Source organism: Mycteria americana, chromosome 3, assembly GCF_035582795.1.
Source record: "Mycteria americana isolate JAX WOST 10 ecotype Jacksonville Zoo and Gardens chromosome 3, USCA_MyAme_1.0, whole genome shotgun sequence".
In the NCBI taxonomy this organism is placed as follows: Eukaryota; Metazoa; Chordata; class Aves; order Ciconiiformes; family Ciconiidae; genus Mycteria; species Mycteria americana.
In genome coordinates this window covers 81,436,617-81,462,504 of record NC_134367.1, presented here as the reverse complement: position 1 = coordinate 81,462,504, position 25,888 = coordinate 81,436,617, and the positions used below count along the sequence as shown (strand labels likewise).

At 38.0% G+C, this 25,888-nt stretch overlaps 1 protein-coding gene across 1 annotated transcript in view; it reads left to right on the top strand.

The window, feature by feature from the left end:
* WDR27 (WD repeat domain 27) overlaps positions 1-25,888 on the top strand; it is a 155,547-nt gene that overhangs the window by 38,620 nt on the left and 91,039 nt on the right. The window contains exons 21-22 of the mRNA XM_075497174.1: positions 8,527-8,624; positions 20,869-20,971. Of these exons, the coding sequence (XP_075353289.1) occupies positions 8,527-8,624; positions 20,869-20,971 (201 nt within the window). The remainder of the gene's footprint in view (positions 1-8,526; positions 8,625-20,868; positions 20,972-25,888) is intronic.

Here is a 25,888-nt window from a genome sequence, read left to right as displayed (position 1 = left end):
TATGTTCTGGTTAAGTGTGGGAGAAAACTGTTAGCAAATTATTAAATACATAGTATATTCTAGAAACATAGGTGAACAGCATGGCATTCTGTTGTTTCTGGTTTTGGACAGCAGCAGCTGTAAGCAAGTATATATAATTTGCAATGTAAAAACTTCAATTTTAAATTGTCCTTTTGGTCTGTTCTAGAGATTGTTTGCAAGAATTGGCAATGTGTGAAATTCATCTCAGCCTGCAGTGTACTTGATTAAGCTTATTATATCATTTGGAATATGTTCTCTTCACAGCAGACATTGTCTGATGTATAATAGAACAGTATTCTGAATCTTCCTCCAGAACAGTTTAGCGGGAAATATTATAAATACATATATATGTATATTCATAGAAAAGATTTGGCTGCACTGACTGTTCTAAAGTACATCTCTTAGAATATGATGGGGTGGAACACCCATTTAATGGGTGTCTGTAATTCCTGTTTTGTTTTAGAATTTTAGTACTCTAAAAGTAAAAATATATTCAGAAGATAATAAGTATTGCTGTCTGTGTGACTTATTAATCAAGAAGCACAGACTGGGAGTGAAAATTAAATAAACTTGTCATATTATTTGTATGTGCATATAAACTGCTGCTAAATCAGTATTTCTGTAAAGATTATCTGCATGACACTACAGAATTTAGAATGCGCTATAGGGAAATGTTCAGAGCAACATTCAAACATTTAAATATCAGCTGAATCTAAGAGCTGGTTGCCTTACTCTTTTGTCTAATTTTGAAAATCTCTCTCTGTAGCCTATTAAATTAATGTAAAAGTATTCTGTCTCTCAAGAATCAAGAAACCCTTGTTTTGCTTATCAAAATCTTCAGTAATTGCAATGAAGCCAGAGTAGAATTCTTTATAGTTGCTCATCTTGAAATCTGCCCAAAATATACTGGCTAAAATACACCCCCCACCCCGCACCCCTTCTCTAATGACTGTAGGTGGTCAGAACCATCACTTTATGTTTAGTAGAGTGCAAGTCCCTTGTTGCAGTGGCAGTTATCAGTATGATGAAGCCTTGATCCAGTAATGGTATGCTGAAGATGATAAACCACCCTACTGAATCATTACTTGCCACAGTTTATCTTTCTTTAGTAGGAATGTTTTGAATCTTCCTGACTGTAATTAGGTTGTAAAATCAGACTGTATCCTTGTCTGAGATATTCAATCTGCAGCCTCTGTACAGATGTAAGTACAGTTGTTGAAAACTTGTTCCTTATCTGAAGGTTGAATTATGCAAGGTAATCTCTGTGCTTGTTAACACTTTGTGAAATATTGCAGATGAACATAGAATACGTGCTCATACAGTGTACATATATAGAATAAGTACATGGATTGTTTGCTATTGTAGGCTAGTAAACTGCTGCAGTGGTCCTTCTTTTCAGGTGAGGTGTGAATGTGGTGGTGGTTCTGCCCATTCTTACTGTCTCTTCTCCCTCTTCCCTGGTGACAAGAACAGTAGCAGCAACCAGATAGGGCTTCCAGTTTGTCTTCTGTCTTGTTACTCCTCTCCCTTTCTCACTGGCAACCTCTGTGATGACTACTACCTCAAGCTTCCTGACAGTTTGCTGGAGCTCCAGAATAACCAACCTATGGCTAAAGCCTGCTCCTCTGATCCTCTGCCACTTGGCCAGTTTACATCTCCAAACCTATTTCACCAGTTGAAGCTAGTTTGTATCTCTCTATATCATTACAGGTGCTCTGCCTCTGCAGCTGTGAGTCTTCACTTCTCCACCTCCTACAACCTCTTTCCTTTCTCCTCCTTCTCATACTTATTTCCCTCACACTAGTAGTATCCTCCTCCCCTGCCCCATACTGTTCCAGTCATCCACAGCCATGTAGATTACTGTTGTTCCCAGAGCTCCTTTGCCCTGATTATGTCTTCTCTTCTCACCTCCTTGAACTTCAGTGTCTTGCAAGGGTCCAGAGGAGACAGATACAAGGACTGGAAGAAACTAGGTTTGGGGACGTAATGGCCATGAGGTAGGAGAAGGATGCAGGGAACTGAAGAGAGCAGCACCAGTAAAGCTCACTCCCAGAAGGCTGGGACTTCTGCTTTAGTACAAAGAATAATTCTAAACATCTTTAAATTAAATGCAGTAGCACAGTTAGAAAGTCTTCCCATTTTAAACTCAGTTTATAATGCACAGGATTACTTCAGAAATGAAAAATTCAATAGTATAGAGCTGAAGAAAAATTATAAGAATTGCAAGGAAGCTGGGGAAAAAATAGTCATTACTGTGACTCAGAGCAGAGAGAAATGTAAGAAAAAAATCTTGGCTGGTAAATCTTTAAAGACAGTAGTTTCCATATTTGTACAAGGTAAGAAGCTGCCCTAAGTTGTTACATATTTATAGTGAGATGAAGAATAATGAATACAGTGAAAATATATCTGCACGCTAGCATCGCATCATGATGGAAAGTATATATTGCTGTACTTAATCTTTCCTTCTTTATCTTTGTTAAGCGTAGGAATAGCCAAATGTCTTAATACTACCCTGTTTGGTTTGAAAACCTTAAACTGCAACAGTGGTTGAAAGTAATGTATGTCTATATATACACACTGTATATATATGTATGCTAAGAGATATATAAATATTTTCTCACTATACCTTTCCATCTATAGTATTTCAGTGACTTGATTGTGTTTTTGTGTTATGAATTTTTATTATTTTGTCAACATCAGGGAAGGGAAATCAGACCAAGAATGTAGCAAGCATCCCTCAGATGGGAGACATATTCTGAAACATAAAAAGGCCATTTTAGAGCTAGACTTATGGGTCTGTGACAAATTTAAAGTATTGGATGAAGAAAAACGGTAGAAGGAAAAGAGGAAGCTGAGCAAAATCATAACAGAAAAAAACTTACCTCGGGAAGAAGTTGTACTGGGTAGTGTGCTTACTACCAGATTTTTGTTTATATTTGTATTACTTGTGGCACGTTGCTTCCCATTTGTCATCTAATTTAGATTAGTACAGTTATTTAGGATTTGATATATAAAGAACCCTTAGTCCTGGATGCCAAATAGCGCAACTTAGCTTACCAAAGTCCAGGAGAGGAAACCACAAAAGACATGCCTAGCTCTTGAAGCTCCATATATGATTAAAGCTTACACAATTAAATTGCTTGCAGAACTTTAGGCCTTATACTGCTTGCTTAGAACCTCTATAATCTTAAATGAGCATATTCATGTTTATTATTCCAAACCTCGGTGTATTTTTGTTTCCTTAAAGAACATTTTGGCACCAAATTCCCCTGAAGTGCTCAGGTCATACCATATAATGACAATACATATCTTGTCTTTCTTTGTATACAGGTTCTTCCAGCAGTAGCAAAACTAATTAAGCATCCTTTCTAAAGGATTTTAAGCCTGTGTCCTTAAATATCACCTTCCAAATCCACCAGAATAACTCTGATTTGACTATTGTGTTCTTTATAACCTTCACCTCCCCATCACATGCACTTTCAGTTTTGTTCCCTATGTTCCCTAAACTCTCCTCCCCTATCACAACCTTATCTTCTTGTCATGTTATTGCTAGTTGACTGAGAGGGATGCCATACTGCACGCCTGTTCCAAATTACTCTTGTGTTGGCTGGTTAATGGCTTGTCAAACAAAATCACTTTCCTTAATGGCTGTGCTGGTTTGAATTTCTGTGTGCTAATTACTCATTTACGTGTATCTTGTGGAAACGTAATTATCATAAGACCTTTATCTCTCTGTCAGATTGGATTTAAATAGTGAAGCAGGTTAAAAAAATTCTGGATGGGAATCAGCAGACAGTAGAGTTGCATAAACATCATTTCATCAGGAAACTGGGCTAAATACATGGTCCTGTGGAGATGTGGTGGTGACACTGGTTCATGTAATAGCTTACTTTTCAGAGTGTTTGCTTAGGAGCTGGGGGAGAGACGTTCCTTGTTCTCCTCAGCCTGAGGAAACTGCTGGAAATCTCCCACTTTTCAGTGATAGGCTGGTGTTGAGGGACCCTCTACTCTTTTCCCTGAACCTGTGTCTGGTTTCCAGACCCAAGTGATGTCATTAAGCTCCTTCTGAGGCAATGAGCAAACGTTGCTCTTCTGGCTGTAGTAACTTCACCTCACTCTGATAAGTAGTCCTTAGCCATCTTATACCAAGCCTGACAAGGCAAATATCCTAACCTGATAATAATGGATTTACACTGCTGTAAGTTGTTTTATTTAACCGGTGATTTCCGACTTGATGATTTTGGTTTGATACATAAGATCACTAATGAAAATTGATTACCAATGATTACCAAAGTATTATGTGATTTTTCATGGTTCCATTGCTTTGCGTACTAACTTTTAAGAAACATAGTAAAATGAATTGATTGAAATCTCGAAATTGTGTTCCTGTCTTTAGGAACAAGAGTTTAGGAATCTCTGAGATACAGAAATAGGTGGAATTTGAGATCAGACCACAAAGATTCAGAGCCTTAGTGTTAGCAATACATTTGTAGTAATGCAAAACATATTCTTTGAACAGGAATCTATCAGTATTGACCACAAATATTTGGATGGTATTATGTTCTGCTAGCAAACACAATTATAGATTACATTCATTTTCAGAGAAACAACAAAGTTTCTAGTTTTCTGCCCAGGCCCTTTTGTTTCAAAATTCATTGGTCCATTAATTAGGAAATGTGCATGATGTGAAGGCTGAAAAATGTAACAGGAAACTCAGGTGTTTCAGTCAGTTAACTTTTTTCTAGCCATAGTGACATACCTGTCTGAAGGTATGTGCTTGCCTGGAACATGTGGAGTATTTTCTGAGACATCTATTGATCAATGCCTTTAGCATAATCCAGCTGCACTGTTTGGATGATATCAATGATGTTCATACGGAATTAGTGAATGGGATAGGAATTCTGTTGAACTATGTCTTTCTTGGGGCCAAATTTTATATGGAAGTTGCAATGTAGTTAGTCTAGAGAGAAGCTGAGAAGGGATTACAGTGGTGGATGAGGAAGATGATGGGGAATAGGCAAGCGATTTGTCTGTCAGAATGAAAGAATATAGTTTGAAGAGTGTGTTGGAATATGCTACTGTTTGCATTAAATTCTCATAAATTATAGATAATCATAAATTAATGCACTATAAAAACACAAAGGGATAAATAAAATTCAGCTTGCGTATTATCCCAACCAGTATATATTTTCTTGACTTCTACAGCAATATTCAGTAGCAAATGCAGTTTGAAGATACAAGTATAGCTTTATATTAGTAAAGTATATTACTGACAAAATGTCAGGGCAGGGAAGGAACAAAGGGATTACATTTCTTACCTGTATTAATGTTAGTGTATTCTAAAGTAAAGGAGTAGTGCATGATGTAAATGTGTATGTGTCTGTAGAACTTTTTGTATTGGACTCTGCAATCATTACTGACTGAAGAAAGGGATGACGAGTAAAAGTTTAAAAAACAAAAAGAAAAGGAGCTCTGTAACTTTTAATGAATTGTATCCTTTGGACAACGACTGTCTTTCTCTTTTACAATTACTCTTTTTTTATAGTTATACACAGCTAATGTGAGAATGCGTAGACTTTGTGGGGAAATCTGTTGCACAGTGCATTTTAGTTCATCTGTTAGAGTGGGCTGTGGTAATCCTTCCTTTAGGAAGTAAACCTGCTTAAAGCAAAGTAAGTGAAAGCTCCTATAGTCTTTTTAATGCTGAGTGCCCCACTTTGTCTTGTCGTTTGGGGAATTCTATTGACTAAATACTAGAGCATTTTCCAGCTATACACCAGTTTTCATAACAAATAGAAGATTCCTGGCAGTCAAACACTAATTGCAGGAAATGGCCTTGAGGTTTGTGTGATGTATTCAGCCAAATCAAGAATGTGAATGGTGGGGAAAGCAAAGGAGTTTTAACTGTTTATATTTAGTTCCCTGGAGAAAGGAGTTTGTAGCCAGCAAAAAGGCCAGGATTTGCCAATGTGGATGTTAAAAAATCAGAGGTTTAAAGATAGACTGGATTTAATTATTTAAAGGTACGAAGCCAAAATCAGTCCTGTTACGAATGAATGCAATTGCTACTGAAGTCTATTGAAAGTGTGCCCGCTTATGCCAGGGCTAAACATGGCTTATAATTAAAAGTTGGACTACTCTGGTTGTCTGTATTATGTAGTTTGTCTTTGTCAAGATAGTTAATTCCTTAAGGTTTTATATTTGTACTTTTCTTGTTTCTCATGTAGATGAAATTATATTTACAATCTGAAGAAAGTGACTTTAAACTAGAAATTGATAGAATGTTCCCAGTTTGCATTATATAAGTATATTTTCTGCTTTAATGTGAACATATTTTTAACTGAATAGTCATTCTCTGAATGATACAGACTTCTAATTAGCTGATGGAATTTACGATTGGTCATAGACGATTTTACATTTCTATAATTGATTGATATTTTGGGTATGTCTATGAAAAAGCATAAAATATTTGGTTTGTCTTGACAACATGAAACTTCCTTGACATGAAGCTGAGCAATATTAATGCCTGGTATGGTTTGTTGCCCTCCAGTAATAAGAAAGTCTTGAATGAAGATAGAAAATATAATCTGAACCTTCCTTTAAGGATCTGGGAAAGTATTGAGGTTGTACTGCTTTTAAAGGGTTTTGATGATGGTAACCTCAACCTTTCTTTGAAGACCTTGTAATGACTGCAAACAGATGTGAACTTACGGTAGGGCACATTACAGGGTGAGGCTTTTGGAATGATAGTTTTTGAAGGGTCATCTTCTGAATAAATGATGAATAGCAACCATATAGGATAGGTCCAGGAAGTTTGTGTGAACTGAATCTTGTTGGCTATGCAAAGCCAAATAGTGCTTCTGAAGTTCTGACAAAATATCGTTAGGAATCCAATAGCCCAATGGAGTTGAGGCTTCCATAGCTCCCTGCTTCTGGGTCCAACAAGTAGTGAGGCTAAGCTTGTATACGCATTTGGCACATATATACATATACACCCAGCTGGCCACGCAGATCAACAGAGACACAAACACTCAGCACTCACACAAACACAAACATCACCAACAGCCTCATCCTCTTCCCCTCTTTGGCTGATTAGGATGAAGGTCCATTAGTGGGAAATAGATACATAAATACAATGTGTATCACTCCAGAAGCTGGATTTAGACACAAACTATCCAGTAGCTGGCCTTGGATCTCTGCAGTCCCCAGCTGCTGGCACCTGGGCATGTGAACCCATGTCTCTGGCAGTTGGCCTGGACCCTGGTTCCTCTGGTAGCCAGCTCCTCTGGATGCTTCACTCCTCAAGACACATACACATACCTGGCTCCCAAGCCACTTCACCTACTTGCCAACTAGTCCAGCTTGAAGTTTGCTAGTGATCACATGCTGGCTTATGCACCCTCACTTGCCCCTCACTTGCTCCAGTTGTTTGGACCACAGACACTTGGTCCAACTGTAGTTGCTGGCATTTAATTTCACTCCAGTCTCTCCAGTTCTTGGCACTAAGACCAACAGGCTGCCTGATCTATGGCCCCACTCCAGTTGGTGGCACCCAGACCTCACTCATTCCAGGATACAGAGGCCTCTTGTGGTCCCCTATCCAGTTGCTGACTCTTAGACCTCCATATACATGTATGCTGATAGAGTAGAGAGTCCCTTCACCCAGGAAAATAGTTAGAAATGGAGTTCAATAGGAAGACAAGAAAGGCTGTGCTAATCAGGTGCAGGGCATGGCCAAATGCACTGACCAGCAGTCTGTTTACACACAACTGGCTCCTTTTATTCCCTTTCCCCTCTATTTTCCCACAATTGTTCCTCCACAAACCACTTTGATCCCTCCCTTTCCCCACCCTTCTGTCCTCTCCTAAACGTCCCATAATGTTTTGTGCAATCACAAAATAATCTTCCCCTACATCCCGTAATGGATCCCATACCCTGATAGGTAGTAATACCCATCAGTCTGTGAGATGACCCAGAGAGCCTCTCCTTTTGACTCATCATGGTGGGTGTCACCCCCGGACCAAGGGGCTCATGGCTGTCCTGGGACAACACAGGAGAGGAGTCAAGGCAGTGCTCCACTTCTTTCACTGGGTTATGGGGGTTCCTCCACATGCCAACTTTCCTCTGCGCTCCTTTGTGTGTGTGCAGACAAGCTTTTTATCACATAACATAACAATAAAAAAAAATTATCACATAACCTAACAATAAAAAAAAATATTGTTTATTTTTTAAATGGACTGAAGTCTTCACTGAGAGGGTGGTCGGTCACTGGAACAGGCTCCCCAGGGAAGTGGTCACAGCACCGAGCCTGTCAGAGTTCAAGGAGTGTCTGGACGACGCTCTTAGTCATATGGTTTAGTTTTAGGTAGTCCTGCGAGGAGCAGAGAGTTGGACTTGATGATTCCTATAAGTCCCTTCCAACTCGAGATATTCTATGATTCTATGATTCTATAAATGTTTAGCACCATGAGAATAGTTATCTGAAACTGATTTCATATTTTACAGGGGTCATCATTCAGCACTCAGCAACCTGAGGCTTACAACCTTTTCATGACCACAGCTGCAGGTGATGGCATCAAACTGTGGGATTTAAGAACACTGAGGTAAGGCTGAATTAGGTATCTTGGAATAAAAAGCCATGCTTTATCTTTATTCAGAATTGTCATACTTGCTGTGATATACCAGTAGAAATTTGGATGTGGAATCAGATCTACAGTCAAGTCTTTAAAAAAGAAAATTAAAGGCTAATTGTAATTTACTAATTTTAAGAGACAAACAAAATGGTGGTTCCTTAGTTGTAGTTAGCTATGTGGAAGCCATTAAATGGTCAAGATTTATCACCCATGTCTTGCCTACCTTTATAGATTTAATTGTATGTATAAAATAGTATATTGAACTGAATGCTAATGGTATTTCCAAAATAGCATGTCATTACTGCTAAAGGAGGTAAAATTTATGATCCAGCTTTTAGAATACAAATGTAGTTGTAACAACTTTATTACAAATCATATATGTAGTGCTATAAATTTGCATAATATGTTATCATAAACTCAGAATAAAATGCTACACTTTTTAGAAAAACTTTTTAGTGTTGTACTTGGGAAAGCTGTGGGACAAAGGGATAGAGTGGTAGGGAGGAAACATTGCTGAGGAAAGGAAATACTTGGGGCAATCTGTTGTGCAGGCTAAAAGAATTATGTTTAAAAGAAAAGGGGTTTGGACAGGGATGATATTTAAGTTTTAAAGGATAATTTCATATTTAATTTGTGTGTAAATATTTGTTTACATAACAAATATTTATTGAAAGATGTAACATAATTTTTCTAGTACTGAATTTTCTATTTAGGAAATGCTTAATGATCCTTTCATTTATTTCCATCTTTCTGTGGTAAGAATACATTAAACCTATAGGGGGCATATATGTTCTTGCCAAAAGCATTGCTGTATTATCTGCACTGAATGTCAGAAAGTAATGAAACTAGAGACTGCTGGGGTTGCAATATGTTACCTTCTTATGTTTTTCTAATAAGCTGCTCAAACTGTGTTGCTGAAGAGTAATGAAAAAGTAGAAAGCTTTTCACAGATCACTTATCTGTCTCTTTGTTTCTAATACTAATATAAATAGAGCAGGTGAATGGTAAAACAGTTAAAGTCTAAAATCTGGGCAATCAATTAAATAAATATGTCCTGGGAAGAGGGGAATAATTTATGTATGTTCTTTCTTTATATTTAATTTGGCAAAGTCGTTGTATTCTAGTGTCCACTGAGTTCTATTAGCCAAACTTCAAAAAGGTAATTCAAGTCCTTAATGACACATACTTTACGGGTGCTTATTAGGTATTATGTATATGTGTGTGTTTGTTACACATTACACAGTGATCAATGGTAGTAACTGTTGTGGAGAAGAAATAGAGAAAATAAATCATTATTTTTCACTTGCTAGTAACTTTCAGGGAAAAAAACCCCAATTTTTAAAAATTAAATTTTCTCTCATTGCTCAGACCAAAGATTGAGTCTTCAGTATTTTAAAAATCTATTCTTGAGTTCTCATAAGGAAGAAAACTGTTCACTTTTTCCTAATGTGTTCACCAGGTGTTTTTCACATAAATAAATTTGAAATGGCTGAGTTTGGAAAGCTCTATCTAAACTTGGAACAAGTCTCCACTGAAGTGTTAGGTCTACTATACAGTTACACATACTGAAAACTTTTGCTTTTTTTTTGTTCATAGGTCTTGTCCAATCAAATCCAGTCCATCCTTTGCACTGTTGGGTGCTTACAGGAGAGATTAGTTCCTAAACAATCTTATGGTGGGCCAGTACCTTTAATCTCTTAAAGCTGTTGATTTGTAAAGTTGGTGCATCAGCCATTACTGTGTTTTGAATGGTCCCTCTGGAATGACCTCTCTTTATTTCTGCTTTGGTTTGCCAGAATAGGGTTTGTTTAGTGAAATCTTTGTCCAGTGTTTTTGAAATATAGCAAAGGTAAGTCCACCTTCTCATTTATACTGTTTGCAGTGTTGTGGGTAGTAACACTAACTGCAAGATCTCAACTTTATTGTTTGTTGATTTTGTTCTAAATATTTGGCCTAGACATTCACAGTGAAAACTGTTTTGCTTTTGTTTAATCTGCTTGTTGCCCTTAAGGAATTCTATCCATTATTACTTTATTTAATAATACTGTAAAGTATGAAATTCTGGTTAAATAGGAAAAAAAACCTCCAGCGTGGTGCTCTTGAAAGCTGCAGTTGAAAGCATGGGAAATAATTTTCAGAGTAACTCTGCACAATTTCCCTGGGACTGTTAGTTGTTTCTTTTATTCAATCTCTTTGATGATGGTTCCTTTTTTTATTCTTCTGACATGCATTCCTTTTCTCATAATTGACTGAGGAATCATAGCAGAATGCACAGGTTCTTTTTTGATCTTTGCTTAGAGTAAATCTTCAGACATGTTATCCTGGCCTGCAGCTTTATAGGTTTTGAATATTGATTTTTTTGCTGAGTTCCACAAGATTTTTTCCATTCAATCTGTATTACAAAACTACATTTTTTTCCCAGTGAAAATTAATTTAACTTGTCTTTTCTGTTGTTCTTCAAGTTGATGAGAGTATTTTGCAACTTCCATTTTCATCATCCTTACTGGATAAAGCTGTGAATCTGTCTCTTTCACTATTGATGATTTGGAGGCATTCCAAGATTGCCTCAGAGAGTGCCAGAAAGTCTTACGGGTTCCTCTGAAGGTGGTACAAGAAAGGGCATTTTACCTTTCTGATGTTGTCAGCCAAGCTCAGACAGCCAGGTCATCTTGCCAATAAATGAGGGAATCTTGGACACTGCTAGTGACTTTTGGATTTACTCAGACTCTTGCTTCATTTGCTTTGAAATGCATGGATTTGTAAAGTTTCATCTGAAGATTTTGAATATTTTTGTACTTCTCCTGCATTCTCCTAATTTATAACTGTAGCTAAGAAAAGCTCCAATCTACAAAGCAGACTTATGAATAAAGAACCAAGGAGAATAGATCTTTTTGGAAGAAGAACTAACTCTGGCTACTCTTCTTCCAGGTTAGGATAATGAACTATGAGGCTTTATGAATACATGCATTAGGGTAGGATAATGACCTCTGACCATCTTCCAAGACATTGTGAAGAGCAATTTAAGTCTATCTTGTCTAAAAGAATGGCTACTTAGAGAACGAGTAAAAACACTTTCTCTTGGGTCCAAGGTGGAAGCAGTGAACACAGGAGCTAGACTGAGGTGCAATTGGAATCTGAATGAGAAGAACATTACGGTTACCATCTTCAGGATTACCAAGAAAGACAAACATTTAATGATCAGACAAACACTTAATGATCAGGAGGTACAAAAGTTTGATGCATGCTTACATTTTTTGAAGGAGTTTAAGTGTTCTTTATGATGAAATATTGTAGACTCTTAAGTGTCCGTAAGACACAAGAAACTTTACCATTCTACCTCCTTCTGCTGTCTCTCTATTGAATGCATTTTAGAGACATCACAAGTCCTTCTGAAGTCACAAATCTAGCAATGATTCATAGGGACCTGTACCTATTGTCTCCACCACTTAATTTTAATTTTTCGGGAAAGTCTGGGTTGGAATGCCACAAGTTGGTGAGTCCTACAGATCACCCAGGCTAGATATATCAGAAAATTCCAATACCCTAAGCCTCCTTATCTGCCAGTCCTGCCTGGTTTTAGTGACTATGTTCATGAACATATGAGAGACAGATGTATTTCGGCATCCCAGTGCTGTAAACACAATGCATAGAAAGAGTGTAGGAACTTAGGAATGAAGGAAAATTCCATTCCCTTACACAGTAAACCCATAACAACCCAAAATGGCAGACTAGACTAAATACCAGCTGCTTTAATATGTTCACATGTCACTTAAGTTTCACATGACAGTATTTAATTTTGTTTTACCAGTCTGGATCCCTTCAATTTCTCATTTCCTCCCAGTTGTAGATTAGATAATTCTGTGCATGAAAACATCCAGAAGAAAGGAAGTTTCTTCCATTCATTATGTTAGGAGAAAACTATCAATTGAAAGTGTTGCCCTCTTCACTTTGTTAAATGCATTTAGAATATTGACTAAACACTTGTAGCACCAGCTCACATTCACTGTCAAAGTTACATGAATACCCTCATCTTCATGACTGGCTGATACTGAGAAAAATCAGCTGTCCAGATTTCTGCAGAAGTTTGCTGTTTTCCTTGCATGATTCATTCCAAAGAGTCACCTTCCTAAGAGAGGTCCTAGAATGTAAAGTAGAGTAAGCTTTTCTTCCCCAAGCAAGATTCCAGATCTTCTGCAAAGATTTTAGGCATTGATGTGACCTTCCCTGCTCATCAGTAAAATGTGGCTAAAGTCATGGTGCAGCAAAGCTTCATCCTTCTTTGTGGTACTAATTGTATGGCCTGGCTTTGTCTCAGCTTTTCAGATGTATCTTTACTCAAGTTACAGACTGCACTGTGAGGGTCCTGAGTACAACACTGGGCCTTAATTGCCCTGACCAGCCTTGGACCCCCACCCATGCACTCTCTGCTCCTTGCTTCAGGCACTCCATTTAAGCTCAAGCCTGGACATTTAGTCCTTGCCTGAACTGTTTTGTCAGTGTACTTGTCTCAAATCCTGCCTCCAGCCTTGTTTTCTGCATGGACCTTGACCTACCTTGTAGGTAGTTTGCCTTGAGTTCTGTCTTCAGTGGACCCATGTTGCAGTCTTGTCTCCAGCCCTGTATCTGGCTCCATCTCCTGCTGCTCCTGACTGGACTCCCGGAATGAACCCTGGACCTGGTTCATCACCTCACCTTTTCTGGGACTCTCAGTGGACCTTGTTATCAGCACATTACTCTGCCCACCCTGTTAATGGTGGGATATAATGGTGGGTAGATATGGTGGGATGGTACCCTGGTCGGTGAGGACACCATGATCACCATTGGCTTCTCACTCATTTTCCCTTTTGTAGCAGCACTGCTCTTGCTGGACTCTGACATGCATATTCACCATTATATTTATTTCTCACATAAGGTGCATAGGTCTGCAAAATGCACACTAAGGAATGCCTTGTGATGTTTTTATTTTTGTTTCTGTTCCAAAAAGAAGTGCTGATATGTTGGTCCTGGTAATTATCAAGCATGTGATCCAGGTAGTTAATTGGAACCCAAAAGCTGATTAATGTTCTAGGCAATACTCCTAACTTGAAAAGAATTCCTTCCACTTCTGTAAGGGATAGTAACATAGGTAGTATATAACAGCTCTGTAATGTATTATATGAACAGATTAAGATAATGCAAGGTCAATACCTCTGTGCAGGGAAGCCATGCACTGATGAATTTGCTAGATTGTGAGCACAATCAGCATATGAATATGCTGATCACTCAAGCTAGGTGAATAATTAAATAAAGATTTACTGATTTTGCAGAGGTTATCCCATAGAAATATTTTTGAGTGAGTGAAGAGCTGCTCAGGTCTTTTTGTGTTCTAAGACATGAAAAAATACTCTGTCTCTGCTCTTATCAGCCATTGACTTCCCTTTGAAGGAAGAACATCTGCATTAACAGCAGACTTCTTAATCTAAGACACATAGTGTTTGGCAGAATATGATGAAACAAGGCACAAATTGTCTTTGTAGCTGCTGCTTGGGTGTTTTTTATATGTCACCATACAATACCTATTCAGTAATTGTTCCTATCTCTAGCTGACTGAAAAGACCTAGTTTCTATAAATTTCTGAGGAAAAGGCCCTTCAGAAAGGGCAAGAAGGAGGACGCAGGGAACTACAGGCTGGTCAGCCTCACCTCAGTCCCTGGGAAGGTGATGGAGCAGTTAATCCTGGAAACTATTTCCAGGCACATAAATGACAAGGAATCAATCGGGAGTAGTCAGCATGGATTCACCAAGGGGAAGTCATACTTGACCAATTTGATGAACATCTATAATAAAATTACTGGCTTGGTAGATGAGGGGAGAGCAGTGGCTAATGTCTACTGTGACTTCAGTAAGGCTTTCCACACTGTCTCCCATAAGATCCTCATAGAGAAGCTGATGAAGTATGGGCTGGATGAGCACACAGTGAGGAGGGTTGAAAACTTCCTGAATGGGAACCTCAGAGGGTGGTGAACAGTGGCATGAAGTCTAGTTGGAGGCCAGTAACTAACAGTGTATCCCAGGGATCAGTACTGGTTCCAATGCTGTTCAACATCTTCATTAACTATCTGGATGATGGGGCAGAGTGTAGCAAGTTTGCTGGCAACACAAAACTGGGAGGAGTGTCTGATACACTGGAGGGTTGTACTGCCATCCAGAAAGACCTCAACAGTCTGGAGAAATGGGCTGACAGGAACCTCATGAAGTTCAACAAGGGGAAGTGCAAAGTCCCCTTGGCACCAACTGCAACCCCCAGACACCAGTATATGTTGGAGGGATGACTAGCTGCAAAGCAGCTTTGCAGAAAAGGACCTGGGGGTCCTGGTGAACACCAAGTTGAGCATGAGCCAGCAATGTGCCCTTGCGGCAAAGAAGACCAATGGTGTCTTGAGCTGCATCAGGAGGAGTGTTGCCAGGAGGTTGAGGGAGGTGATGCTTCCCCTCTGTTTAGCATTGCTGAAGCCACACTGGCTCTATGTGAGCAGGGAGGTTGGATAAGACAACCTCCAGAGCTGCCTTCCAACCTCAACCATGATGTGACTGTGATTCTATGAAATTAGCATTTGCTCTTCTCTACTTGCCACAGAAATACAGAGATGGCAAACTTGCTGGGAGAACTGATGTAATGTTGAATAAGAGAGAAGGATGGACAATAACAGCTGAAAGTGAGAATTAATTTAGAAGGAAGGAATGGGACAGTTGTGCTGTGCTGTCAGATGTGCTCGTTATCTACCCAGAGGGGGGGAGAGCAGGGAAAACTTATTACTGCACTATTTAGAGGTCTGGGCTGCTACTATGGTAGGTGTGGGGAGTTAGATGTGATAGCTGCTAGATTACTGTTGCAATTAATGAGATGGGCAGGGGCAAGGGGTTGGGAGGAGCTCCCAACCACCACCACACTAACACCTTTGGTGGCAGGAACAGCCTGCCTCTGACTCACACTCTGAACAGTTGAGGACTAGAAGTTCAGCTGCTCTAATGCTGTTTGCTGCTGAAATAACCATTCCTCATCTCTTTCTGGAAAAAAGCCAGTGGGTGCTTATTGGACCACAGTGAAGATATTTGAAGAATATTGGACTACTTGGACATACTGAACTTCTGCAGAATACTGAGATGCATGATAATGCTTTGATGCACGATCCCAGGGAAAATCAGTTTCACCCTCTTTCAGCCCCTGAAAAGATTTGCCAGTTGTATAAAGATAGTTTTAGACATTAAGGTAAAATATCCAACTAGTATTATGATTCTGTGCAACTAGATCATAAGCTCCACAGCAACATATTTTAGTTGAATTCCTACAGCCACATGGAACTCATCTCATACATTTTCTAACAATTACACTTTGAGAGCCTTACAGTCAGACATACAGTTTGAATGAATGGCCCTTCAATTTTCAGATACTTTTCAGTTTGCATCTTCACTGTGAACTAACTGCTTGACATCATCCTGAGCAAGATACACATATACACATGCTCAGAATTTGATTACTTCTTGGTCTCTTCTGAATGTGAGGATCCCATGATTTTCCATCTTTTTTTCCTTGGAGCTTTGAGTCTTGTTATCTGGATTCTGAGGGAAAAAGGGATAAAGCAGTGTTTGGAGTTCCTCCAAGTTTGGGACTGGGGATGCATGAATGTATACAGGATGGGGAACATGTGGTCCCTGCTGGATGCTGTTGGTAAAAACATACTGAGCTCCTATGTGAAGGGTTTGGTGTATGTTTAAAATGAAACCCATGTGTACAGAATATCTAAGGTAGCTACTACTACTGTCAAGTTATACTGGGATTTTGTAGAGCCTCAATGGATCTGCTGGTACTGAAGGGTCTCTGAACAAATACCAGAGCACTGAGACAAAGTAATAGAATACAAGGAAAATTGGTTAAAAAAAAGAAAACTTTTGTTTGCAGTAAAGATTTTTTTTTTAATGCAGGAAGTAGAATGAGCGAGCCTTATTTGTGAGAGTATTCCCTGATTTATAAAGACATGCACCACTCTGGTATCTTTCTCTTACAAAGACAGAAAACATGTTACATTTTTTTTCTTAAATTCTGCAAGTTGTTTGCAACATAAAAAGATACATATTTTGGAATGTAGACTAAAAGCTGTACAACGGAGAACATAGGGAAAACTTGGCTGTTTGCTGTCCCATGCAATTACCAGATGTTTGTCATGGTAACCCCTGAAAAGCTCCGACCAGAAAAGCATTCTTAGGAGGCTGGACAGCATGCCAGCTGGCCACATAAAGCTTGCAATATCCAAAATAAGTTTGATCACCACCTGTTGCTACTTAAAAAAAACCAGGAGGTAAAAAAAAGCCAACCCTGAAATAAGAGAACTCCTAAAATAAGCTAAAACTGTACACATAGTATCTATCTATTTATTCTAGGATTTTTTATCCACTTTTTCCCGTTGCTGTGATACCTGGAGATATCAGGAGTTAATAGACTGCATAACTAAGTTTCTGCTGGATTCTGTGGAAAGTTTAATCAGAATCAGTTTTAAAAAATGTCTTTTTAGAGGAGGATTTTGAGGGGGTGAGGAAGTAGCTATACTTATAATAGAACATACATCCTGATTATAATGGAAAAGTTGAAAAGTAAAACAATTAATAAAATAGAATCCAGGATGTTAGTTATTACTGTGTCCGTACTAGCGCATGGAAAAGTGGCACTGTCCTATGACTTGGACATTGCTTGATATTGCTGGGTATAGCAGAGCAAAGATCAGTGAAAGCCTTTAAATCCTGTTAGTTCTTATGCATCCATTTATAGGTGGAGTAATTGAGTTATTGGTCACAGATGCAGAGGAGTCAAATTCTTTTGAAAGGAAGTTGTTTGCAGTGATTTATTAGGAGACTCTTATGTGAAGAAGAAACACCTCATTAAGGAAATTAGCTTTTACAGGCCCTGAGACTGAGGTCTTAAACACTGAGAACTAGTCCTGATGGCCAGTGCTCTATTTAAGGAAGAATGGTGATCCTGAAGGCATATTCAGGAGGGACAGAGGATATATGAATTTTGTTTATTTTTCTCACGAGGAAATTTCTTTCACGGGATGCTGTTGTATCTTACAAGTATAAGATTAAAAAGGAACCTTTTCTTCAAACATTTCTACAAACATTATCCATATGTGATAATGAGAAAAGGCACGGAGAAGGACTGTATTTTTGGGGGAATTCTGAAATTCACAAACAAAGCAACTGGGACTCCAGCAGAGACAAGAAAAAACATGATTGAGGCTGAGTTGTGGGAGAGATCTACTCTACACAATGAATAATGTTTGGTAGGAGCCTAACTGAGGGCAAAATCTTGCAGTGCCACATCTGACTGTGAAGGGGAACAGCAGACAGATGAAACACATCATGCTTCATTTTTATTTCTGTCTAAGATATTTGAAGGAAAGACTTGCCCAGAGTTACAATAATGCCTTTGCTGCTTAATCACAGAGTCACATAATGATTAAGGTTGGAAGGCACCTTTGGAGGTAATTTTGTCCAACTCCCCTGCTCAAGCAGGGTCACCTACAGCTGGTTGTCCAGGACCATATCCAGATGGCTTTTGAATATCTCCAAGGAGGAAGATTGTACAACCTCTCTGGGCAACCTGTGCTAGTGCTCAGTCACCCTCACAGTAAAAAAGTGTTTCCTGATGTTCAGACAGAGCCTCTTGTACTTCAATTTTTGCCCATTGCCTCTTGTCCTGTCTTTGGGCACCACTGGAAAGAGCCCATCTCTGTCTTCTTTAAAGCCTGCCTTCAGCTCATTGATGGCTGATATTATTGCGAGGCCACTCTCAATTATCTTCGAAAGACCATGGTGATAAGGAGAGGTGTCTGAGAACTGAAGGAAAGTAAATGCCACGCCTATCTTCAAAATGGACAAGAAGAAGATCCCAGGGAACTACAGACTGTTCAGCCTCACCTTGATCCCTGGGAAGCTGATGGAACAACTAATTCTGGAAACCATTTCCAGTGACTGAGCACTGGCACAGGCTGCCCAGTGGGGCTGTGGAGTTTCACACTTTGGAGATATTCAAAAGCCATCTGGACACGGTCCTTGGCAACCAACTGTAGGTGAGCAGGGAAGTTGGACAAGATGACCTCCAGAGGTGCCTTCCTCTGGAGGTCATCATACGATTCAACTTCAATCATACGATTCTGTGAAAGCTGTGGTATGGAAAGCATGTGCTACCCTTTATGTTTTCTGTTAAGTTACCTTCCAAAAAGTAAAGTTCTTTGAAAGTATAAATCAAATATGTATTCTGTGACTTGTCCACCATTGCCTAACCTTTGGAGTCATATATGTTAGAATGCTGCATTTGAGAGGAGACTGAGGTAGCTAGTATTCTCCTTTACTGTCAATAGGAAGCTTGACTAGAGGCAGGTTATTCAGTGGCCCAAATGCAGCTATTAGTTATTGAAAGTCTCTGAATATTCATGCAAGAGCTATGTGCAAACTGAAGTTGAAGAATGTTTTTACATCTTAGTCACAGTAATTGTCTTTATAAGTTACTTCTCTTTGAACTGTTGTGTTCTCTTAAATTGGGTTATTTGCAACAGTTTTAGGGTAGAACTAGCCTGAGGTGAAAGGTCTGGTTACTGTATACTCAAAATGTCCATTGATATCAGTAGTTTTGTTATACAGAAATTCAGCCAAATGTATACTTTCTTTGAAAGTTCAGAGTTAGGCTCTAAAATGATGTATTTTCATGCATTCAGAAGTGTCTTTTTTATGCTTTACTACATGATAGCCATTGGATCAGTCACAAAGTAATATTTTTGTTTAAGTATGCCTGTTTCACCTGGGTGAACAAAATCAACTTGGCATTCAGTGCATTCTTACACGTACGTGCATATCTAAAACAGAACAACGTGGTTTAAAATTTAGAGATTTCTGCACATGGGTTCAGTCAATCGAATTAACACAGTGTCTGTGATTTCACTGGCCAGGAAAAAGTGTATATCACAGGTGTTGGCAGATGTTACTCTTTCAAATTTGTTCCTGGATCTAGCATACATAAAAAAAAGGAATGTGTGACAGCTGTATTATGGTGAAGTATATGAATTTGTTTTGTAAGGAGAAGGGCAGGTTGATAACATTCATAATAAAGGCAAAAGAAGAATACAGGTTATTATAAGTCTGTTTTGAAATGATACCTTGTGGGTATAAAAATAAAGCTCTGAAATGAGGTATACATATGTAAATAATTGATAATTCTGAATGGCGTTGAAACTTGTATTAAAATGTCTTTTAACACTGAAGCAACTCTAAATACTACTTTTTTCCTTAGTTTTGAGGTGACTACAAAGCTGTCACAGTTCTTTACAATGATGCATTTTTTTACATGTATATTAACCTTCATCTCATTAAAAAACATTATTATTTTTAAATGGGCCAAGTGTGCTCAGGTATCAAAAACTTATTCCACAATGCTACCTTGCAATATTAACATGAAAAGTAGGAAATTAATGTCTTGTGTTAAATTTAAATACATTCCTTCCTTTAGACTGTATTAACACAGATAGGTAAGAAGTTATCTACAGTTGTAGGGTAGATAGCTAGATTTATCAGTTTGGTATGTCATTTGGATATTGCCTTTCTTGAATTTACAAGATACAATAGATTAATGCATGGAGTAGGAATGTAAATAGAGCAACACAGATTAAATACCCAGATTTGGGTATAAGAGAAGCAAGCAACAATTATTTGTGTTATGATTCCACATACTGGATCTTCATTTGATATAAATTACTTGAGGGAGATTTCTAAAGCTTCACAGAGCAGACTGGCTTTCACAACACCCTCCCCTTAATGCAGGGGAGTTTGGCTTTCCCTGCTGAGATGGCTCACTAGGGGTAGCTTAATGGCAGGCATCACAGCTCCTCATTTCTAAATGCTAATGATGTTTCTATCTTTGTAAACTAAACAAGGCCAAAGCATGGTTTTGGGCATTGTCCTGGGGTAGTTTTGTGTGCTTATTTTATTTTTAGTTGTTAATATTCTTTAATGTCTTTCAATTTTGTCAAAATCCTACTGCAGAGATATTTAAAACTTAATTTGTGGATTTGTCTTGGCAAATTTGTAGACTAAGAGAAATGGATGAGGCTTCAGCAGGATTTAATGAAAATGGCAGTAAAAGAGCTGGTTTTTAGTTGGTGTTAATAAGACTGAAATTTCTCTGAAGGTGTGAACGTCGTTTTGAAGGGCACAGTAGCCGCTGCTATCCATGTGGAATTGCGGTATCTCCATGTGGACGGTTTATAGCCAGTGGATCAGATGACAAATGTGTAAGTAATGTTTTTGCTTATTTTCCTCCTAAACTATAGGAGCTACTCATATTGTACACAAAGTAGACTTTTTGTGCATGTTTCTAGGATTCAGCTTAATGTGCAAAACTGAGGTCTATTATACTTTCATATACTTCATTTATACGTAGCAGGTATATATGATTACTGATCTGTTATGTTCTTTATTTTGCCTGAAAAATCCCTGAACAACCAAATCTTAGTGCTCGAAGTAATTGTTAAAAGCTTGTTTCTAAAAGTTTTCATAGTGCTTGACTCTGAATTGTCACATGCCATCAAAGACAAGAAGAATGGTATCCCCTGTAGCACAGCTTTATGTAGTGTGTACATATTTGACCACTAGGAACTATGTAGCCACTACACATTGGTTTACTTAAGCTTGCAAATACAGGGTGATGAATTGTTCATTACTGGTGTCTTATGAACCAGTCAGCTGAATACAAAATGAAAACTCATTTAGTTGTAATTAGAACTTTTCATAATTCATGGTGTAACTTTGATGTATGTGTTTCCTCCCCAGATAGGTTCTTTTCTCATTCAATGTCAACACTATTTAAAATATTACACTTAGCAAAGAGTCCTGAGTAAAAGTATATTACTACCTTTTGAGTATGCACCTAATTTTAATTCAGTAAGCCCTGCATTGTTGGCACAATGTTTTTCTTGGTGTTTGCTGAGAGATAGATGATTGCTAGCTTGTAGTATAGGCCTTTGAAACTGTGCTGGGGTGGGGTTCATTGTAAACACATGCTTTCAAAACAGCTGGGTAGGAAAGCTGTTTAACTTTCTTCTAAGTCTTTGTAGGTGACTCATCAGGACTATGACACAGGGTTTCTGGTCAACTTCAAATTCAGAACAAGAGGAATTTACTGTTGTGGCTAGTTTTGAAATACTGGTTCCAACTATGTGTGAAGGTTATAGATTTTATTGGCAGATTGCTGGAGATTTGGCAATAACTAATGTGTTCTTGACATTTCCACGATGAAAGATATTTTTCAGGTTTCTGGTAATTTGCATTTAAAAATGTAGTTTGCATACAAAAGACAGGCTTTTTGCTTTGTCTGTGAAACAAAATGCATCTAATATTGATCTCAGCTCACAACATATGTTATATATATATTTAGTTGAGATTACTAGTTAAGGTTGATTTTGAATACTATAAAAAGAGGTGCAGTCACAAGACCTTTTGTCTTTTGCATTAAGGCTATTGTTTGGAATTACTGCTGACACAAGAAAACAAAGTCATAGAGCATGATTTTGCCCTTACTCCAAATTCTTGGCACATGGTTGCTCGTCACAGGAAGCTGAATAGCTGGACTGCATCCTGCTCCAGTTGGCATGTGGTCCCTGGTGGGCACAGTGACAGTCGATACTTTTTAGTGTGGCTCCTGGGTTGGAATTTTGCATGATTTGCATCGTATATCTGTAGAGAACTTTCATTGTTCTTGTTGTCCCCTCAGGAAAACTCAGTCAAGTTTCGGACTCTTGCTACAACTGTACTGCTAGGACAAAATACGTTTTTGGGGCATTTTTAGGAGGCTTCTCTTTGAAATGTTGAGACTGGATATACTTTTGTGTTTCCTTTTGAAAAAGAAAATTGAACATGGCACTGAATAGTCCATTCATATTGTTAAACTAATAACATCGTGACAGATGGACTGATGTGCAACTGGAACAGTTTTAAGAATATCAAGAAGCCACATATTTTTGCAGATTGTATTCTATGAGTGAATGTCCATTGGGATTCAAAAAGCTACATAAAAATTCAGCAGTGTGAATACAAGTGTTATTTCCAGAATGCGTTATTTCAGGATAAGTTATGTAACTTTCCACTGACCAGCAACTGCATCTTCAATCATCTTGGAGTTTAATTTATCAAGTGCAATGCTTGCACCCTGTGGTTAACAAATATGATTGATATTAAAGCCAAAAGAGGCAGAATTGGAATATAATTGAGAAACATTAATCTTAAACTGCCTTTTATATTTCACAATATCTGAAGTGTTTGACACAGAGGAATATGTTGGCTGCATTGATTAATAGCAAAATCAAAACCATATTCCTACAGGGCATAGAATCAGAAAACCGAAATATGTTATTGTAAACAAAGAGATACAAATTCTATCTATCTGCCTTTTTCTCTACTTACAAAGTATATGACCTATTTTATACGAGAACAGCTTGGTATAGCTTCTGTGTTGCAAGTAGCCACTTGTTTTTATTTGAACTGCTTTTGTGTGTATTAGTATGATATTTGTAAATACTGTAAGTTATGGGTTGAAAGTGTTCCCCTAACTGATTATTCCAACTTTAAGAGAACTTTTGTCAAGACCTGTGTAGGACCTGACAGTCTGATCAAAGCAGGTACCCACAGTATCCTGGTTTTGAACTGTGATTCCTTACCATAAGTCATTGTGATTAGAAAACATAGAAAGTTAACATTTCTAATATCAGCTCTTCTCTTCATCTTAAATAGCCTCAGGTAACAAGTGACATGGGTTTACTTTTTCTTAACTGAATACACATAATATTTTAATTTCTAACAGTTTTACAAGTGGACAGTTTGAGGTTTCTGACTATCAGACAGTAGTATTAAGGATGTTGGACAAATACTCTAATTGGGTTTAGATTTCCGTTTTCCTGGGCTCTGTACAAAAATGTTTACCTAAACATTTGTTGGCCAGAGAAATCTAGTCTAAAAAGACAAATATATCTGGAGAGTGTGAAGTGCTACTTTTTAAAATAGAAATAGCTAATCTCCTGTGCTCCCTGTAGTTCTAATGAGCTGTTTTACTTCATGTCTAATTAGGTTCTTCATTTTTGTCTTTGAAGACCTTCGGGCTCTCTGAATAAATTCCAAGTTTCTAAAAATGAAGTAGGGAATGAGAAATAAAGATTTAGCTCTTTAATTGTTTTCAGATTCATTCTTGCTAGCTCTTTTTGAACTGTAGACTTTAAGGGGCACATTTTGACCCTAGTGCTGAAATGGAATTTCCTTACATAAAACTCTGTGTCCATGTCAAATCTCAAAGCCTGGGCTCACCGTTCACACTGACTGACCCATATTGCAAACCCAGAAGTTTTCAGCATAACAGGTTGCTACATCAATAACAAAAATACATGGGTAATGTATGAAGTTGTCTTCCATTTTATTTACACTTCTCGTCAAAGTATAGGATTTTGCCTACAACATTGTCTTTGAAATACATTCAAAATCCAGGATTAAACTTATGCCTTCCAACTGTGAAGTCAACAAAGCTAGAGAGAGTAGGAAGATTGTTTCTTCTTCTCCAGAGGGCATCAACACTGAAAGGAGTAACAGGAGACAGGATAAGGCAATTTGATGCTTATACATAATACCAGTGTACTAACCACTTGTTGATCCCTGAATGTTAACATTTGTGCAAAACTGGTTTTAGAGTAAATTCCCATTATGCAAGTGATGCTGGAAACATACTGGTCAGAGGGCATATCCAAAGAATTCTGCAAACCTGTGAGTGGTGGCTGGATGTAAACCTGGACCTGATAGTGCTTGCAGACTCAGTTGTTTTCAGATACAAGATTCCGCATCTGGCATAACACAAACTGTAGAATTTGTTTATGGTTGACACCTTAGTTTTAAATAGTTACAGGAGTTGATATTCCAAATAGAATGTCAGTCCTACTGAGCAATATACTTTAATGTTTTGCTACCAGATATTTATTTAGTTGTAAAATTCACTGTCTCAAATCACATAACACCTTTAGGACTTTCCCTATTGGATTAGACTAATAACTTCTTTGATAAGGACAAGAAAAATATGTATTACATAACACAACTCTTAATTTTATTTTTATCTATTCTTACATCAAGATGGGTAGCTGTAAAAATATTATTTCTTATTTTGTCACTCATAAATGCATTCAAAATGCAATGCCGCTATCTGTTAAACTCGTCATCTACTTTACTCAGCCACATATATTTTGGCTTTGAGAAACCGTAGTGAAAGGACCTCTATAATTTGAAGTAGTTTAAATTTTTAAAGTTTTTCCCCTTATTTTCTCTAGTGTATGAATTGCAGTGCACTGGTGCAGAGTGATCTTTTTAATTTGGATAAGGAGTGTGCATACCCCTTTTTGAAGCACGTCTCCCAGTCCTCCCCATTTACTGTGCTTTGATTTGTATCACAGAGTGGTGTTGGATTATGCAGATCAATTTCTTTCAGATGAAGCTGAAGTGGAAGAGCAACTCCTTGAGCAAATTGAGTGCTCTCTATATGCTAATGGTGTTCAGTCCACAGAATCAGAGATAAGATAGCCTGAAGTAAAGCATCAAAATACATTTGGAGATTGGGTTGCCAGCACTGTTTTGTTCCATACATCTGCTCCTCTTGCGCTGCACTGCGTCCTGATGTAATCATTGCCGCAGGAGTTTATGATCTATTTCTTGACTACCATAAATACATTATTAGTCATATTAGTTTCTGTGGCTCAGTTCTGATTTATAAAATGGAGATTAGCAATGGTATCTTTCTTCTGTCCTTTTCTTTTTAAAAGAATAATTTAGACGAGGCCTATCTCAATTTGTTACCACTGCAGTCAGTTACTCTGATCTTATTTATATGAAATACTTCCACCCTTGTGTGTCTGTGGGGTCATAAGCTTAAAAACTGCATCTGATTAGGTACAAAATTGCATAAAATGGTCTAGATAGCAAAGAGAAAACCACCCCAAGAACCCCAAAATGTGAATGAAAAAATTATGCGGCTGCCTGTTCTCCCTTTGAGACCACAATTTCACTAGAACTTTTTAGATACTAGTGAATGGAAGATAAAAGACTACAGATGAGGGAAGAGGCAGGGGGTTGAGAAAGATATTCTGGTATGGAAGTATGTAAATGGAGGAGATAGGACATGCTAA